The sequence below is a fragment of the Sinohyriopsis cumingii genome, chromosome 5, assembly GCF_028554795.1.
Source record: "Sinohyriopsis cumingii isolate HCF-2022 chromosome 5, ASM2855479v2, whole genome shotgun sequence".
NCBI lineage: Eukaryota > Metazoa > Mollusca > Bivalvia > Unionida > Unionidae > Sinohyriopsis > Sinohyriopsis cumingii.
In genome coordinates, this window is record NC_142965.1 from 61,943,759 (window position 1) to 61,965,333 (window position 21,575).

General features: G+C 35.9%; 1 protein-coding gene across 1 annotated transcript in view; it reads right to left on the reverse strand.

Annotated features, from left to right (window-relative positions):
- LOC149799293 (uncharacterized) overlaps positions 1–2,182 on the reverse strand; it is an 86,347-nt gene extending 84,165 nt beyond the window's left edge. Inside the window, exon 1 of the mRNA XM_089958176.1 lies at positions 2,089–2,182. Coding sequence (XP_089814302.1) covers positions 2,089–2,182 — 94 coding nt within the window. The remainder of the gene's footprint in view (positions 1–2,088) is intronic.
- Positions 2,183–21,575: the final 19,393 nt, after the last annotated feature.

The window sequence follows — 21,575 nt, forward strand, 5'->3', positions numbered from 1 at the left end:
TCCTTTTTGTACCGTTTGAGGCCACTTCACCATATTAAACTTTAAACCAGATACGAACGTTGCCTGTTGATCACTTTTAATTTTGCTCACAGGGTGTTCACTTTTAATTTTGTTCACAAGGCGTTAGCACAAACTTGACGATATTGATACAGTCATGTGGGGTTAAATCTAGTCCTGGTGGAAGTGCTCCCAAACGTTTTGAGAAAGACAATTGCATACTACTTCTTGCAGAGGGACGTACTTATTTTAAGCAAGTATAAACACTGGGAGCTAGTTTGTTTTATATCAATAATCAGTTCTCTGCATGAGGATTTGTTTTATTGTTTTAACTCAACTTGTTTCTTTTTGTAAATCCGTTGCCGCAGCAAGAACGCAAATAGTATCTTAAACCAAACTCGCGCGTTTATATTTTACAAAGTGATTCGATTGGCGATCTCGTTTTGCGGCTATTGTTTCGCTTCGGATATTGTTCTCACGTCGTTAAGACTAAGAGTCTGTAATAGTTTTTCAAATAATAGTATAATCGCGTATTAAATTGCACCGCAGGCAGATCTTGCCAAGTCTCAACATCACGTTCAGACGCAATACGCATGCGAACTTCTAGACAAATATCTATTTTTGCTGGCACATATATCATATAGTTGTAAAATAAATTTCTGCATCGGAAATAATTAAAACCCTGATGATCATGAGTTCTGGTGGATTTGGTACCCCTATCGTACAAAAATACACAGAATACACTAGCACGTTTTTCATCTAACGATAGTCTCTGCCCAATCTACGTAACCCGAAGAAGAGCATCCTAGTTGAATTAAAGTTGATATCGTTCTTGTCTCAGCTGAATCAGTGCTGGTGTAAACTATTTATTTCTGGGCGTAACCAGGGTGTATACATCGGAGAATGCCAACACACAATTGTAGACACAAGTTTCACATCGGCTGCTGCAGTAAACGTTTGGACGCTTGCCTCGGCAATGATTCCGCGCTGACTTCGGGTTGGTTGTGATACATCATTGTGGTTCCGGTGGTTGATTTATATTTGGCCCTTACCAAGATTGTATTTTATTGTAAAGCCCTTTTGACATAGATATGCATGAACAAGTAGAACAGAATCTCCATCGATGTTCACTTTCTTTTGTTAGGTCAGCGAACACCCCGGCGGTAGATTCTGCAACATAATCACTGCAGTCAGATTCCATTATTTATATACAACGGAAAAACTATGATCTGTAACGCAAACGGCAAGATGTTTAAGTACCTCTCAGGAAAGATGACTACTTCGATATTGTGTATGTAAATGTTTTTTGAGCATTATTATCTTTGTTAGCATATGCTACTAGTGACGTAGTGGTTGTTATTTATTAACATTGCTGTTACACTCCAGATACTACTATAATAACCCGATACGATACAAAATATGATCAAGACTTGCGCACCTTTAATATATAAGTTATATGTGTATCAAAGCCTTCCCCGACAACAGCGAACATAACAAAGCCATTTGTTTTAACTTCAGCATTTTACTCTCCTTCACTGGTGAATAGGCTTCTTAGTGTGCTCCATGAAGTTACTACGCTAGGTGATGCTATTACGTTAGCAATGTGTATTTTTTTGGTACACGAATTATTATTTTGTAACATTAGCATCATCAATATACCCCTTGATGTAAGCCAGTTGTCTCTGACTAAACCGTTGTCAATGAGCTCAACCAGAGTCCGTACCAGGAAGTAGCTTTTCAAGTTGCTAATAAAATATTATATGTCTACCTTTGACAACGACAATATGACGATATATGGGGCTATCTAACTAAGTCTGTACTTGGAAATTTAAAGAAAATGGTTTTCCATAAGAGTCAAAATACAAACTATTGTGAGGTGTTACATCATATGCGAACCAGTGTATGCCAGGACCTGATGCGTAATCCAGATTGATGATGCCAGTTTCAGGTGTTTGATCCATTTTTCAATCGTAAGTAAATCAAGACTCGTCAACGGGCGGATCAAAAGCGCGACTTTCTACGATCCGGTAATCGAAGGTATCTGCTCGCATATTTTTGACGACTCGTGTCCAGCAATAGAAGGCTTCTTACTTTTTGACGGCCTCCAACCGCCTTTTGCAAAGTCATTCCGACAGTCACTAACGCTGCAGCGCTTTGGAAACTCGCTATCGGCTGCAGCCGACATTGCTGTAATCGTTACAAGGAATGGAAACATTCCATCGGTCATTTGCATTTTCCCCCGTCTGTCTTGGATAATGTTATTGTTGCTGAGGCGTAATTGGTTTTGGCCACATTAAGCCGATACATATATATTGGGGTCAAAACACAGGGACGTTTCCCCTCTATTTTGCTGATGAAAGTTTTAATGTCATAACAAAACTGTTTTAGATTGCATCTTTTCTTTTTGCAAATTGATTTTCAGGGAGAACGAAACTTACTTCATGTTAGTACATTAATAAAATATGTAACACTTTCGTTTACGAATGTTCGACAGGTGCATCGATCACTCTTACTCGGCCCCTTCCAACATTAGAGTATTGTGGAAAATATCACAACATAACATCGAAAGCCATCAACCAGCGTCACCTACATGTGCATGTAAGCACATCTCGACAACGGTTTGGCTGAAGAGCGCCAGGTATTATATTGATATGTAATAAATCGTGTACAGTGTCATGAAGTCGACTTTGGAAATCTGCAGTTGAGATCAGCTTTCTGAAGCAGTCCTTCAACAGCTCCTTGCATCATCGCGCGACTGAGCGTCTCTGTTCTATAAGAAGATTGTTCAGCATCTTCATTAATGGCTTTGGGTGCGTTGTTGCCCACACGAACTGATTACAATAGTATTTCGAATTGATCTGCAAGTTCATTAGTGTCACACAGCAGTCCATAAAGGCCGGTTTCTTTCTTTTCCTGTTTATCCATCCATCTCTACTGTTCTTCTTTTTCCTTTGTGAGTCTATATTTGCATTTTTTTCAACTTTTGAAGCTAACTCCACGATGAGTGGTGTAATGTGTTCACGCATGGATTGATTCATTGGTACAAGTTTGTTTAGATGGTATCTTTTTGTGGAGTCGCAGTTTTGACGCTTTGTTGTTTTTTTTCTGGTAGAAAGATTTCATTTATTAGCCTAGCCACTCTGTATATTCCTCCGTTGTGCTAAATTCGGGTTCAAGTTGGTGTTGTGCTAGCCAGCTCCTAAATTGATTTTTTTTTCTTTTCTGACATTGACGTTGTTGTCATTTCTTCTTTTGCACTGAACGGTCTAGGTATTTGATTTGTTGACTTTGTTCTGCCGCATGGTCACTTTGTAATTCAAGCTGTGGCCGCATCAATGGTGGACCAAACCTTCTCATAAAAGCTCTCAATAACGCTTCACTTTCTTCGCCCTATTCATGCCAATATGCAATTAGTATTTGATCCAAAATAGCCCACTTAGTCCCGGTATCATGTTACTTTCCATTAGACCATATATTATTCATTTATTTATGAAATGCATTTGATAGTAGTTTATAATGTGGTTTCTCCATTCGGCAGGTCTGTTAGGGCACCTACTACGTGCTTTGTAAGGATATCGTTACACATTACTTGTTTAAAGAATTGAGGAGGTATATTTCACTTCGACTTTGATCGGGTGGCATGTCTGCTATTCTGGCAAGTACCTCTTTTACATCCACATCATGTTCACCATGAGTTTCTTCAACGTTTCCTTTGGTAAACGCATAATGGTATAGAAGATTTTATTGTGTCGTTTTTATATCCTTGGTAAGTTTGGCTATTTTACGAAGTGGACCAGGGCCTTCTCTTTTTCATGTGAATGACGCTACTTGTTGTAAAGTTATATCCTCAGTACGTTCAGCATTTCTTTTGTGGGTTTTATCAGCGGTGCAACTGTTTGCTCAAACCCAGTTGTGAGATCTTCTCGTGCCGTCTGTCGCTACTGTAACATATCGTTGACTTCCTTGTTGTCTTCTATTATATGTTGAAGCAATTCTAGTCATTACTGAGTTGCATCGCTTTTCATGCTCTTCTATGGTACCACCGCCCGGCGTTGTTTATATGAAAGTGCTGTCTATTGTTAAATTGACGTATCAGCCGGAGACATGTATGTGTCAGACCAGCACGATCTGTCTGGTCCACCAGCCAAACCAGTGGTAAGAAGACTATTACGATCCCCAAAAATCCGCGTATTACCTGTCAAGAAAATCATCTCGCGTGTGGTCGAAGGCACACCAAGTCCCATGAATATTTCCAAGACCATGCAGGTCAAATGCCACGATATTTTAAGGATGTCCAGATGGTCACGGATCAGTTTTGACACACGGGGCTATCGTTGAGTGTTTTGTGCTCATTTCGTGAAAATATTTGATTTTAAAATCACGTCATCGTACAATACAATATTTTTGGAGACAATGCATCATTGCATAAAGAATCACTCAGTGTTTTCGTACCTTTCACAGGCTTCGAAGGATTACTACTACCAAGGATTCGAATTCCGAAAGATATAGTTACTTTCTCAGTGTGAAATCATGAATGAATATGGATGCAATTCAAACTGCCAAGGGTGGTTTACTGATGTGTAATGTGAGTTTGCCTGTTAACGTTCATAGTAAAATATCACACAGCTGAGGTTGACAAATCCAGTGTATGTTAGATTGTCTTCGTTGGACTTGTCGAACTTTTCATGTATCACAGCCATCGATACACGTTTTATGTATTTCATCACAGACATTGTGCATGCAATTATTTAAAAAAATAGAAATAAATCAATATGTAATTCTGTAATACCAGTTAAAAGTGCTGTCTATTGTTAAATTGACATATCAACCGGAGACCTGTATGTGTCAGACCAGCACGATCTCTGTCTGGTCCACCAGCCAAACCAGTGGTGAGAAGACTATAACGATCCCCAAAAATCCGCATATTACCTGTCAAGAAAATCATCTCTAGTGTGGTCGCAGGCACACCAAGTCCCATGAATATTTCCAAGATCATGCAGGTCAAATGCCACGATTATCTTCAAGATGTCAAGGAGGTCACGGATCAGTTTTGACACACGGGGCTATCGTTGAGTTAAATAGTTGACGTCAGTGTTTTTGTGCTTGTTTCGTGAAAATATTTGATTTCAAAATCACATCATCGTACACCACAAGATTTTTGGAGACACTGCATCATTGCATAAAGAATCACTCAGTGTTTTCGTACCTTCGACAGGCTTCGAAGGATTACTACTACCAAGGATTCGAACTCCGAAAGATATAGTTACTTTCTCAGTGTGAAATCATGAATGAATATGGACGCAATTCAAACTCCTAAGGGTGGTTTACTGATGTGTCATGGTGAGTTTGCCTGTTAACGTTCATAATAAAATATCACAGCTGAGGTTGACAAATCCAGTGTGTTAGATGGACTATGTTGGACTTGTCGAACTTTTCATGTATCACAGCCATCGATACACGTTTTATGTATTTCATCACATACATTGTGTATGCAATTTTAAAAAAAAAAAACAAACCAAAAAAAACCAAAAAACAAAAAACAAACACATAAGTAATTCTGTAATGCCAGTTAAAAAGGTTGTTGGGAAAATCACATACAACTCATCTGGTGAACCGGTCAAAGCATATGTAGGATTACACCCTCAAATGGTAGGATCCATCACAGTTTTAGTTCGAGAACATTAAAATGGCAATAGCCGTTCTGGTATATTAAATAAAATGATTTCGTACATGATAAGTATGTTGGATGTCTTCGTGCGCATCTTGAATTTGCACACACAGCAAATCTGATATTGTCTAGGAAAGATCACATGGATGTTTATCGACGAGTCACGGTGAGTTCGTCTCAGCTCGATACAAAGCGATGGTTACTCGCCGATGAAGTTACCACATATGCGTTTGGTCCTCATGCTTTTGGAAATCAACTTACGATTGATGTATATTGTTAATTGCAAAGCGAGTATAAACATGATAAAGCAGATTTTGTTGCCTGTTCTGTTTTGGATAAAGAGTTTGTAGTTCATATCGCACAAATGCGCTGCAATGAGGCTTTAGTCCACCCGATGATGGCCCCACATGGCAACGTGTTGCTTGTTTTTATGATCAATTGGTTTCGAGATTTGTATTAAAAAAGAACAATGGACCATACAGAGTCAGTAGCAGGACGTTGAGCACATTCTAACACTCCAAGTGTTACGTTACTTTTTATATGCTCGCAACATCGGATGTGGCAAATTTGTAAGTGAGTAGTTCTTTTGTTGTTGACGATTAATAACACGTTCGTGTGGAATACATAGAAGAGTTATATTGTTTGGCCAAGGTTGCTCGGGAATCTCTATGAGTGACCTTGCCGCAATTGTATGCTTCTCCACAGCTGATTCGACTTTCCAATATCCTCTGCGACTGTAGTATGTTTTGAAAATATCTGGAAATTTTATCCATGTTGGTTTTTATCATTATGTTTTACTTCTATTGGCCATCCTGAACAATATTTGTTTCCATACCTCCTTCGATTATCCAACTTCTAATGTTGGTAACTTTGCAGAGCTTCAGCAATGGCGTTTAAGTCTTGACTGAGATCTAAGTCGGCGCTTGGCGTGCACATTTATCTTTTGATGATTAGGAAAATGCAGCATCGAAACGATTTACTAGTACTTTGTAGGCAGGTTGTTAGAATGAAGTTCTAAACTAAGTGTGTTCCACATTGTCCTTCCTAGATCAGAATAATACAACAGTCCTGATTATAATTGTAAGGTGGCTAACATAGAATCGTTTTGATGTGATCAGCCGTGTTATATTCTCAAGGAATTTCAAAACGCGTAGAGCAACAAGGCTGACAAGTTGAAGAGCAGCGACTATACGATTGAATTCTTTCTACAATTCGTCAAGCATCTTCTAATAAAGATTTGGCTGCATGTGCAAATAATATTGTAGAGTACGACAATGTGATCCTTGAAAAACAAGTCCATCCCACACAAACAGTATACGAGATCGAAATAAAAACAGTCCTGATTAGCTGGACTGAAGCACACGTGCCTAATGTAATTTGCGACGAATGTAGAATGTTAATAATATTTTGAGGCATTGACTCGCATCGAGTCTTAAATATTCAATGGACTTGGTGTACTCCTGGCTTTATATTTGATGTCTTTCTGACCCGTGTTTGAGAATCACTTGGGACCCATACAGTGTTCTCACTTAGGGCTTGACAAGTGGCCAAAAACAAAAATATCGTATGGCTTTGGAACAACCAATTTATCAATTGCGATAAATGCATCCAGTGTAAAAACAAGAGAAAACCGCAACCAATGTCTTCGCCGAGTATACTGAGTGATGAGACAAAGCTTCATCGAAATGACTAAAATTTCTTTGCAGTTATAACAATTTTCGCGAAGATATTAAAGACATGCTTGTACTGCGACAGGCGCAGCGTGAAGTCCTCACAAGTGGTTTAGAGCCAATATCTGAAGCACTGGAGAGAAGAAAAAAAGCACTCGCCATAGTATGCAAAGCAGAAAAAAAGAGCTGCAAAACACACCACCGCAATAATTGGCACAGAAACATAATCAAGTTATGTTGTTAAGTCTGTACGACCCATTAAACCATTGCAGAGTCTTGTATAATGAGCCGCTAACGTGGACATTCTAAAGGTTGTATTCAGATTAAAAGGTGTTGCAAATGCTATTGCCATGATTAGTGAAGTTGGAGTAATCAAATAAGCTGGTTTGTTTACGAATATCAATAGTTATATTGATGCAGCTGAGTAAAACGTAAAGCAACATATGGATGCAAAGATCGCATCACGGATAATAACTTAATGATGTGTATTTACAAGTATATTAAAGAGCGGAAATAATGAAGAAAAGTGTTTTAACGGTGAATGTCAAAGTTATGTTCAGTTCTTTCTGAGATGGCTTTGATTCATCTAAACCTGACATCGTAATGGTGTTTGAATCTGGATCGTATTTATTCATTGTTGCCTGTTTTAGTGGTTAACTCGGTGTTATGACAATAGTAATTATAATACTCAAGAATTGTCAATATAGATAGTATCAGTATGTAAGTCTCCAGAGATGGAATTTAGTTTCAATTTATCGGGACCGGTACTTATCTGTCTTTAGAATTTGTCTCAAAAATTAGATTTTGTCACTGTGTATACGTTGTGGATTCCGACCCTGGGGGTTGAGCTAGACCAATTGACAGCGGATGCTAATATTGATGGTGGTTGTGTTCCACTTGTCGACGATATATTAGTTTCAATTGGTTTTACGATACCCTAGAATGCACTCAAAAACATCTTCTTAAGAGCCAAATACAATTCAACAGTTGGAGCCACCCTGATGTACCTCTGCCAATTCAAGATCAATTTAGAATCATCGAAGGTGCGAAAACACTGAGTGATTCTTTCTGCAATGATGCAGTGACGAGGCAAATCGATTTCACTGGTAAACACACTCAGGATATATTTTTTAAAAATATGTTGTTAGTCTATGCGAGACAACAATTATCTCGACTTTGTGTGCATGGACACACTTGTTAGGGTAATAGTTTTGGGGTGACTACGAGAACGATCGTTTCGGAATCCAATATATGGCGTAACCATTATTGTTCTACATGAGCGCAGGTTGTTGGAAATTACAATAATCCCCTTGCATATATGTTCTACGATTGCATGAGAGTTGTACCAGTAGAAAGGAAAGTTGTTAGACGTGCTTGCACGTATTGCACCTGGACGTCCTGAGAAGGATAAGGTCTGCCTATCGTATAATATTCTATCCAATTGCATTAATGATACAATAATTACATTCAGTGTTACGGAAGTAAAACCAAATTCGAAGCCAGGCAATAATTGCAAGATGAAATCACCAATTGAAACGTGTTTACTATGAAATTCGAACGCGCTTCTTGCTGATATATGCTATTTGCAGGCTTGCCTTGGCAGGTACTGATGGTCTTAATGTGACAGAATTCAAGGCAACAAAACCAAATGATAACCTGTCGGAATGATAAATAAGCGCTGTATCGATAGATAGCAAATAAATCTCGATACGATGGTGTTAATGACTACGTATCTATTAAAAACTGTGTACAGAAGAACAAATTGATAAACTTTACTCAGTGGCTATAGAGGATACAATAATTAGCATGGCCGATTTTGATACCACTTTCTGTATCTATATTGTATGACTCTAGCCACTTCTTTGATTAATTCATTTTCGGAGAAGAATAATCCTCGGGCTAGCTAGGGTATCTGTGTTTACTGCGGTTAATATTATGACTAGTCTGGCCGCTGTCATTATAATGTGAATGGGTGATGCTACATGTCTGCAGCATGATTTCCTAGTGTCAAACATCACTATAAACTACCACACTATAGACATCGTCGCGATATGACTAAAATTGTTAAAGCTATCTTATTAGTATTGCTATTTTTACGCTATTTGAACTCTTGAAAAAAAAGGAATCGGTGAATACAGAACAAGACTGACAAGGTTTGATAATGGTTTTTTGTTGTCTAGTTTATTTATTCATATGTATTTGTTAGTGAAAGAACACTTGTCTTATATTATTTACTTTAGGAAGGATTGTGACTTGATGAATTTACATATGTACAATTTTTCTATAATTTTAGGATAAGTAATTAACAGTAAAGAGCAAAAACAAAACAGTTTTGTAAACGTCAGCGAATAATTTATTTCCCTTTAGTACAAAGTGCACATTTAAAAAGAACTTACATCCTTGGGAACAGTCCAAATCGTTATATTGTCAATCCCAATGAATAAACTTCCAATTAAATTCCAGTTATATTCGGAATATGATCCAGCACTGAATGCCTGTAGCTGGCTGGAACGTGGATGTGTTCCAGCAGCGTTTTGAGGAACTACATTAACATAATTCAAGACGTCCCTGTTTCAAACATTCTAACTTAATATTTATGTTCAATGAATAATATTTGGAATAAATATAAATCAAAACCTGAACATAAAAATAGAAATGTTTCTGGTTTTGACGGTATCACAAGAACGATCAATTTTCAAGCAGACAAGATTAGATAAAAACCTAAGACACACAATTAGAACCTGGATGAGAGCCAAATGTCATTTCTAAAATAATCTAAGATATCAAGAAGATAAAAAAGGTTACTAACTTTATAATAAACATGTGTTTAAAAAACACATAGGCCATGTTAGATATAATTTACTTGTTTGTTTGTTATCTCTAAACAAATCTGATACTGCAATGTAACATTGCATGATGGACTGGACCTTGTCCAAATTGATTTCGTTTCTGTTTAATATGATTGACTTTTTTATTTTTTATATTACATTTTATGTACACAACTGATAATAACTTCATTATTCTATATGTGTATGAGATTAATAACGGGATTCTTATTCAGGTAAATAAGTAATAGTAAATATATTTATTTGGGTTTTTGGAATTTCTCAAGTGTATTTTTCAGGATATTGTGTTGTAAGTAAACAAGGCTCATTAGATCATTCTAAAAGGTTATTTTTGATTAGGTAATTTTAAAGCAAAATGCATATTGTGACCTGAGGTCAAAAAGAGAACTATACAATCTTGTGTTTGTGAAGATTTTGTCATTCGTGCTTTCACATCTAGCACCTTCAAGTTGTATTTTGTTGTGACCAGTTTGGGCTGAATTTTATTTTCTTCAAATTGTTCAAATGAAGTGATTATTGTCTCTGGAAATACAAAAGTTCGCTAATAAAATACTTGGATTTAAACATTCACCGGAATTAACACTAATTTGGATCTATATACCGGCAACAAGGCGTCATCAAGTACTCATAAATCAAATTAACAAGGATCTTTTCATATACCTTTATATTTTTAGATAATATAATACAATCTGTATACATATTTTTAACAGTGAAGCCTTGTTTGAGATTATTTTGAAAGGAATTTTTAAACTTCAAAATTGAATATCTTCTTCTCGAAGTCGACAGCAAATGTCGTGCTCTTTCTCAAGTAAAATTGTATAGGCATATCATAAAACACAGACCTGACCAGAAACCTATCCATATTATATATTTACCTTATTGGACACTGTATTCGTCATGTTAAGTTTAATAAGATACTATTAATTTTGTTGTGGTACTATATTTTACTAAGCTGACAACCACTTGAGAATTTTGTAACGTTTAAGATTCATCCTGCTGGTTAGGTAGAATTTGTGATGATTATTTATTGAGATAATGAGCACTATGCCTAGGGAATTATTGTGGCTTCTTAAGAAAATAATCAACCAAATCCTAAATCAGGTTATCTGGAGATCATTCAAAGACGCTGCCATAGATACCCCGAGGTCCGGCTTTATAATAAGAGCATCAGATAAAACAAAATAGAACCAGTACGGGTTTTATGGAATCTTGTTGTCCGTTAACATTCCATAACATGCGTTAATCCACGACCAGACATTAATCAGCATTTTAATCTAATCTGAAAGTATATCACCACCATGAAAGATACTTTAAATCCAAGTCATTACTTCATGGTATAGAACGGTTACTAATTTCGAAAACTACATTAATAGATGCCGCTCATGTCAATATGATGATTACGTGCAACTGCCCAGTACAAATTAGCTTATAAGGTCAGCTGTTAACTACAGTTTTATAAATTAAAGTTGTGACACATTTAAAACAACGCTTTCACTGTTTCATTCGCCTTCATTGACAGTAACGTTAATGTTTTTTCACTACTTCTTCACAATAATGCATATTTAGCAAACATATTAGGCATTCATTGTTTATGATGTTTTTATGGTGATATATGATACCTATAGAACTAGTACATGCACAGGTGTAAAATATTTGTTGCGCATATTAACATTAAAACGAAAATAATGTTCCAGCATAGAAGAGTATGAATCAGATTACAGACAATTACTGACAAAATAGTATTAACTATATTTGTGAGGCAATGCTGTTTTGGTTCAGATCATGAGGTAAATTATTTAACTCAATAAAACCCACAGAGATGCCACCAACCACTCTCACAAATGGAAATATATCTGATCTAGATGTGAATCTAATGCAGAAGTTATTTGTATTTATGATATGTAAAAATTCAATTCAACGGGAAAAACTTTAATGACCTGATCCTTATAATGCCAGGTCTGTCCAGTTGTCAAAGAATTTTGCATGTTTTCCCCACTAACCTTATTGCTTGGTTTAGAACAACTAGTGTGTATAATTCGTTTTATGTGAATGTGTAGTTTGGACACATGTTTTTTGCATAATAACATTACGTTTTTTCAATCTATACATCTTGCGTATATAAAAAAGTAATTTACTGAGGTTTTGATAGAAGATATTTTAATTTTGATCGTAGCTATCGCAGAACAAACTTAAATAGTTCATTTCTTTGCTAGAAAAATTTATGACCACTTTACGTGACTAATATTCTTTTCATACTGTATTTTCAAAACTATAAATTCCGAAACACTCCATGAGATGTTATTTTAAAATCATTTTAATACTTATTCTACCAAATCGAGTAATAAACGTGTTTGCTCTCACTTTTTGCCCCTATGGATAAAAATTACTTTATTGATGACTTAAAATGAAACTCTGGTCGGGGTTACAATTTTTGGCCTTTGCTGTTCACACTTCAACCAGAGAAACCATTCATACTGAACGTATAATAAGCCCTTGCGAGCGATTAGTATGCGATTAGCAAAGTACGTACCACTATGTCTATCCGTCGTTTTAGAAAATTATGATAGTACAAATTTCATTGAGTTGTAATGAATATTGCGATAGGTTATTTCCATCGTCCAATTCCCAAATCTGTCCAAAGCTTTTTATCGTAATATAAATTCATGTTTTGATAGTATACAAGATTTTGGATGCATGACTAAATATCGTTTAGCATAAATAGTTGTCGTGTCTAATACTTGCGTAGGTGTTATAAGGGAGACGGCTATAAGTTATTTCCATCTTCCAATCCCCAAATCATAGTCGTTTTAACTTCTCTGACCTTCTAGCAGCTAAATATCTGTCATAATTTCTTTAAATATTCGGTTCTAACGCAGACATATTATAGAGCAATTGCCTCTTTAACATGCAAGCCATGACATTCCCGACCTACACGTTTGGTGAAGATTGCAATCTTCATTTTATTTAACCATTATTTGCTAGCACGATATGTGAGCATACAAAAAAGAGGAACATATCTGTCTTTACAGCCTTGCAATATCATTTGCACCAGTGATTCTTGAAATGTGATAGGCTTATTTTAATACCTCTTTTGCAGAATATAAAATCTGTGCAGTTTTATGAAATATAAAGAATGCGGATCAAACACATTTTCTTCTTCACAGAGTCCCAATAAGAATGTAGTTGCGAATGATAATTACGCGTGTCGGAAACCTAGTGACAGTATATTCATCAATGCATAACCCTCAGGGGAGTAAAAAGCATACTCAACTGTATAAAAAATGACTGATGTTCTAGCATATATATAAATATATATATATATATATATATATATATATATATATATATATATATATATATATATATATACAGAGACAGAGACAGAGAAAGATAGAGAGAGAGAAGTGGTTTATATTATTTCAGAATTATATTATGAAATTTTAAGTTTCTCTGCAAACTGTTCCCTCGAGGTCTCTAAAGTCGTGTCGGCGAATTATCGCATTATACTCCGTGGATGAATGTTGGGTAACTGTAAATAATAAGAGTAATCTGGATCAGTCCTACTTAACTGCATGGTTAATCCATACAGTAGTGACTGGGATTAACGATAACTTTATCCGTAGGGATAAACATTCAGACAAGCATAACATACTGATTAGAGTCTGGTCGTGGATACCCGCAAGATCTTGAATGTTGACGTACAACAAGATGCCATAAAAACTGTAATTGTTTGATTAAATTTTATTTGAGGCTCCTATTATTAACCAGGCATTCAGAGAACCTATACCAATGTGCTCGAATGATTTCCAGAGAAAACAATTGAGGACTGTTTTTTATTATTCTCTGTTACATTAATCCACATGGATCTATCTCCTTATCTCAAGAGGTAATCCACCCTGAATTCTTCCTCACCTTCAGGATCAAACTTAAATGTTAAAAACGTATCGAATGGTTGTCAGCTCAGTAAAAATGCTAATCTTTTGTTGATCTTCGGGGTGATGTGACCTCTGATTTCATATTGCAGTTTGTCAGAGAACTCATGCCAAATTTTAGTTATACTGACTTGTTTCAGTACCCGATAATGTCAACTGCATAAGAAAAAATATCGCTTTACTTAATCGTTCAGAACTATGTCAAAATTTATTCGTGCCCTTTTTAAATTGACTATACCAATAACGACGACCAATAGAATAAACATCAATTATGTATACATTTCTGGTAATGTCTGCATTTTATTATATACCTATACAAATGTACCTGAGAAAGAGCCCAACTTTTTCTGTCCTATTATTGCAGTAGAAGTTCGAGTTTGAAATTTACATATTCCTTACAAAGTAATCCAACAATGGATTCATAATTAAGCGTTTGTATGCGGAGATTGTTATATTATCTGAAAATGTATAGGTATATAAAAATATCCTTGCTAATTCGATTTATGATCACGCCTTGTTCCTAGTATATAGATCCGGATAATTTGCTTTTGACTTTATAAATTTAAATTTTCGAATTACAGAGACATTTCAATCACAAAACAAATTTAAATAAACAGGTAACCCATAATTGTTTATGTGAATGATTCGTCTTTGTTTATTACACAAATACCAGTGCAATCATCCACACATGTGCAAGGTCACAAACATATACACACAAATGCGTAGACAAGAATACAAAGAGACAATAATTTATTAATCATCTGCTATTGACGCCGGTAATATAGAGGGTCCATTATAGTTCTTGTATTAATAATGTAACTGCATGCTATAATTGCATGAAGGTATTCCGGAAACTGCCAGATTGCTCACGTAGTACCATACTGATTACGTTATTTTGTATAATTTGAAACGATTGGTTTCTTAGTCGCCCGAGGACTGGAGGACTGTTACCCAAACAAGTGCGTCTATGCTATTAATAGCTCATATCTTCTTTGTCTCACAGGGGTCAATGTTAGTGTAGCATATTTGTTTGGGGATGTATCCGGGGAGTGTTCAGCTTTCATTTCCAAGAATTCGTTGTATAAAAATCACTGACTCTTTTCACACCTGGTGGTTCAGTAAGAGACCAATTATTTTTACTTGCACGTTCGATGATTCTAAAGTGATCTCGAATTAACAGTGGTGCATCAGGGTAACTCCAACAGTTGAGTTCGATGTGGCTTTTAACAAGATTTTATATCACGTTAAAAGAGGTTCTGTTAGCACTGTTTTAAAGCTAAAGACCAGCGAAAAGTTGAACACAACTACCATCATCAATGTTAACATCTGATGTCAATCGTTGTAACTTCATCCAATGGTTAGAGTCCGCCTTGTATATGCAGTGATACGCATATTGTTAATAATAAATAACAAAAGCTTTTATGCACCCGTTTCTATAAGTTCAAACTAAATTTCATCTCCGGCGACCAACAACAATGATATTGTATAAATAAACAATTCACTACTGTCATATCACCCAATTAGCCACTAAAACATGCTATTTGAATCATTTCTCAAGCTCCATTATGGTGTGAGGTTTATGGGAATCAGCCATCCCCGACCTAACAGAAAATAACCAAGACATTCATCGTTACAGCTCTTTTCTTCGTTTTATTAGCTTGTTAGCATACTTATTAATACACCACATGCACTTATTATGTGTTGGGTACAACTCTGCAATCTTTGCATTCATTTGCTGCATTTACGACAGCCTTATGCATCAGAATAACTGCTGATAAACGTAAACACACCAGCGTATTTGATTCGTCCAATATCTCAAATAACGGTAAGAGTATTTGCATCGTCAACGGCGCAAGCAAATCCGTTTTTAAACGATATGTTGATTGTCAAAAAGCAAAAGCCGACCATGATCAACTTTAACAACATCCCGTCTGGTAAATTCAGTTTAATGGTCTTTGGTAGGTACCTGCCTGTTGAGCGTCCGTAAATATCGAAAGGCATATTGTATAATGTTGCACTTACTTCAACATCATATAAATCAGTGCTTTTGGGTACGGGCATGATGAATCTTTGCTTCCCGTTTGTGCACGCAACGCTTGACCTACATGTCTGCATATTGCTCTGTCTAACCAGTACCCCTGGTCAAATAATCAACCTCAAGTGGTGCAAGTAAATATATGCCAAAATCAATAGATAATTGTAGCTAACCACTATGCGACTCAATGCATTCCAGGTCATATTCACGAATCAATGTTCACGGTACCGGTTTCCTATGTGTCTGTAATGATCGCTAGAGAACCGTTTGCTCTGAGCTCATACCGAATACAAACACCATAGAAATGTTTGACTCACTTTTTCATTGCTAATAAATCCAATTTGGTAAATGTGCGCTTGAGATGTTTCCCTTCCAGGAATGACGAGGCAACAACATAATATCACTTCACCTCTGGTGCCTTTGGTCTCGACGCCAGGATAATTGAAAACATTTATCATTTAGTTTATATGCGTATGTGATCTTGGGAGGCTCTACCGAGTGAACTTCATCTACCAACAACCACCTTTTGTCCATGACGTCCCGTATGCAGTTCGGACAGCCCATTACGCGGCCGATTTAGTAACCGTTGTAACCGCTGTTGCTAATAAGGCTGGAAGCTAAGCTACAAAAGGACATATACCATCAGTCTTTTGAATTTGTTCCACCTTTGAGTTGTATAATTGCAATGTCACAGATGGATTGTAATTTCATCTTTATCAACATCAGGGGCAATATAATAAATCCCAAATCTGCATTATTAGCATGGCCTTTACAGAACAACTCGTTTGTGTGATGGCCCCAAAAATAGCCCTACTAATGTCTCTGCAAAATGAAAATATGTGTGAGACAAAAATCGTGCCTGAAAACTGCCCATTCTCGATAACCTCATTTCAGCATGTTCAAAACTGATGTTTCCTTTCATGTTTGCACCAAACATATTCAACGCATCTTCGGATTTCGTTGGCGTGGTTTTAGACATGGAAACATTTATATAACACTGTTTTTCTTGCACAGCTTCAAGGAACAAAACACTTAAAAAACTTATGTTTCAGATCGGGGCACCGAGTGGCCGAGTGGTCTAAAGCGCTTTCCGTTACGGATCACTCCATCTCACCTCTTTCTGCGGGGGTTCGAGTTTCAGATTCGGCCAATGTGGGTATGTGAGAAAGCTTGACAGTAGCTTCTTGAGGGTCAGTGGTTCTTTACGAGGTATTCCCGGGTTCTTCCTCCACATTAATACTGGCCGCCATGTATAGCCTATCGTGTGCTGCAAAATGGCGTGAAACCCCACAACAACAACAAAAACAACAACAATGTTTCAGATCCATTTCGTAAAGTCATTATCATGATGGTTTGCGTAATTGGATTCAAATATTTAATGTGCAATCATCAAATATCCGTATTGTGACGAAAGGGCACTTAATCATAAATGTTTAAAACTCAAGCAGGAAAGTAACACATATAGAGGATCTAAAACAACTGGGTAACGATTTATGAAACGATTTGATTAACGTTCAGTAATTCTGCACTTTAGTCAATCCAAAATGAAGTGAAGATATGATAAAACCTCGAAGGAAAGGAGCTTTCAGACTTATGATAGAGACCTGGCTCTCATTCCCATCCCATAAAATCCTCTTCAGGCCAGGTATTATCATCCCTGTACAGTCGACAGGAAAAAATGATTTAAATTACATCATAAATACTCCTGGGAGGCGTAAACAAAAACAACTCTGTCACATTAACATGCTACAAGAGTTGATTGAAAGAGGTAGCCAGGTTAAACATACAATTAAATTAGTTGTACCTGTCCCACTCAGTGAAGATTTATGTGAAGGAATATCATCGGATTCTACTGATATTGGAGTGACAAATCTTAGGAATTCGGACGTTATGAAAGATCTTGACCATAAACTTTAACATTTGCAAGCTCAAGAAAGAAATGAACTTAAACATTTTTTATTTTAATACGTGCACTTATTTCCAGATGTTCCTACAAGAACAAACAAAATTTGCCATGACGTTGAAATTCTAAATTCAAACCCTGTGAAACAACACCCATACAGGATGCTGGAGAATGATTTTATAGAGCCTTGTAAAAGTGAATGTAGTTCACCATGCATACTTGTTTCAAAACCAGATAAAACGTTCCGTATGTGTACTGATTATAGGAAGATGAATAGTGAGACAAAAACAGATTCATTCCAATTACCAAGAATAGTTGACTGTATTGATACGATCGGGAAAGCCAGGTATGTCACCAAATTTGACCTTCTGAAAGGAATATGGCAAATTTCACTTAAGAATGGAGCAATGTAAATTTCCGCATTCGTGACTCCAGATGGACTTCACCAATATAAAGCAATGCCGTTTGGGATGAAACGGTCGCCAAGTACATTTCAACGTCTCAAGAATAGGATTACCTCTGGTTTAGATAATTGTGATACTTATATCGATGATGTCGTCATCTACAACGACTCCTGGAAAGAACATTTAGCAACAATTTGGAAATTATTTTACAGACTCACTGATGAATGTTTCACAATTAATTTATCTAAAAATGAGTTAGGCCGTCCTAGTGTAACTTTTCTAGGAACATATTGTGGAACATTGACAAGTTAAACCTATAGATGCTAAGGTCAAGGCTATCTCTAAATTTCCCGTGCATCTTAATACAGGCAACTGATACCATTTTTGGGTATGGCCTGGTACTATCGAAATTTATTTTTTCAAACGTTTCTATAACTGCTGAACCCCTTAAAAATTCACTGAGGACGAAAAACAAATTCCTTTGGACTGAAACATGTCAGGATGCATTTGACAAGTTGAAAGCCAGATTTAAAAGCGCGCCAGTTCATACAACTCCAAATTTCATCCAATCTGTTAAATTGTCTGCTGATGCAAGTGATGTTGGTGTTGAAGCAGCTTTGATTCAAGAAGAGGAAAATGGTATTGTTCATCCAGTGTGCTATTTGTCTAAGAAATTAAATAAGCACCAAAGAAATTAGTCAACAATCGAGAAGGAATTTTTGGCTTTCATGTTGGCATTACAACATTGTGAAGTTAACTTAACTCAGCTACTTCTTGAATTATTGCGTTTAAGGACCAGAACCCCTTTACTTTCATCAGCAAGATGAAAAATCAAAATCAAAGACTGCTAAGGTAGAGTTTATTGTTACAAGAATATATTCTTGACATCATGCACATCAAGGGAAAAGATAATGTAATAGCAGAAGCACTTTCCTGTGTATATCAATGTATTATTCATGTTCACTGTGTGCAATGTATGAGTTCATTTTATCCTCATTTATAATTAGTATGAGGTTTAAAGAAAGCTTTAATCATATACATCTTTCTTTTTCTTTTAGGGGGTGAAGTGTTTTGAATATTTGATTTCATTTATATTTACTTAACTTGTGGTTGATTTGATTTGATTGTTTGGGAGTTTTGAAATCCTATTATTTTCTTCACATGTCACTGTAATAAAAAATTTTTTACTAGTAACTTTTGGATACTTTCCAGAACATTCAGTTTGACCGGAAATTTTCCTGAGATACCCAATGATAGAAACACTTGTTTCTATTTTTGACTTAGTTCCTGGCTTTGATTGAGGGTCAAGGGAATTTGATATTTTCCAGAAATTAATTTGACCGGACTGTTTTTTCGTAAACACCTAATAATAGATTTTTGTATATTTATGCTAATCTAGTTCCTGACCTTGATTCGAAATTAGCAACAGTCGGAGTAAACAACTTCTTTTTTTAAATTCATTCTTAATGTGTAATTTAAACAGATAAATCGAAGCTGTACTGGAGTAAGTGCTTTCAAGCTTCTAGAAAGTGATCACGTGACCCCAATCCGCGCATCTGTTTTACGCAGTGGTCAGGACTGATATCGATGTTTTGAGAAATAATCTCAGTAGGACTTTAAAACATTTAGACGTCACGGTGTCTGTTTTTGTTTTGACCATTTTGAGCTACATTATAATTTTCTTCAAATTATTTAGATTCTACGAGAATAAATCTTTTCCCTGGAACATATTTAAGTGCTCATACAGAATTCTTGAACAAAGACATTTATTGAAATTTTAATCGGAATTCAATCACCGGAATATTATTTTTACAACAAAGACCTGTATATACATCAGCACTAAACTGGCTATAGCATACGTCATCGCCATCCATATTGGATTTCTCGTCGGTACTCGAACTCAAATTCATTAGAACATTATATTCCAAGGACAAATAATTTTTAATTCTTTGATTATTCTTGGAATATTATTGTGGATTTGATTCTTAAAATTAAGTATTTTTTTCCATTTTTACCTTGCTTTTCTAGGGAAAGCTAAATTTTACAAAGCTTGTTTTCTTCACTCTTTTCCTGTTACTGTTAGTGAGAGCATAAACACGGAACAATAGCCAGGGTATTTTTCCATTGTTTAAAATAAAGAAAATATAACGTTATCATTTGATTCAAAATCTGATAAAAGTTTGAAATTTTTCGTAAATCAGGCCGGCAAGGTAGACTTTTAACACTCAGACAGTAATGTATATACATTTAACAATAACGTTTATTGATTTATCGGGTAAATCGTGGTTTGTTCCGATTATACTTACCCCAAAATCTTTTTTGTAGAGAATTATTGATAAATAGCAGAATAGTACAGCGTACGATACAGTTAGCTTCGAATTTATGTCCTTAGAGTTAAGTATCGAACCACTGTACCAACTTATATTTGTTTAAACCGTTGAAACATATAAAACTATTTGATTTAAAACACATACTAAATCCATTAGTCATTGATAACTGCATATATATATATATATATATATATATATATATATATATATATATATATATATATATATATATATATATATATATATATATATATATGTGTGTGTGTGTGTGTGTGTGTGTGTGTGTGTGTGTGTCTGTGTGTGTCTGTGTAGTCTAAGTCTCTTTTATCAAAGCGTATAAAGTCCCTTTATGCTAAAGTCTAAGGAATTTTATCATGCAATCTAAGTCCCTTTATGTTACAGGTTAAAGTCGGGCCCTTTTATCACTGAGTCTAAGGTTGGATCATGTAATCAAAGTTTGTTTTATCGTGGAGTCTAGGGTCGTTTTATAATGGAGTCTAAGTTTAAGTCCTTTTGTCATGGAGTCAACGGTCCTTTCATCATGGAGGCAATGGTCTTTTATTAATGGAGTCAACTGTCCCTTTATAATGGAGTCTAAGACCTTTTTGTCATAGAGTCAAAGGTCATTTTATCATGATGTCCGTGACTCTCATCGAAGCTATTTCAATTATTATTGGCTATGTTTTTGAAGAATTTTTATACATCTTTGGCGAGAGGGCAGTTCACAACTGAAGTGTTCCGAATAAATTTCAAGTCTTGAATGTGATGATATACCAATAGCCTTGAATGT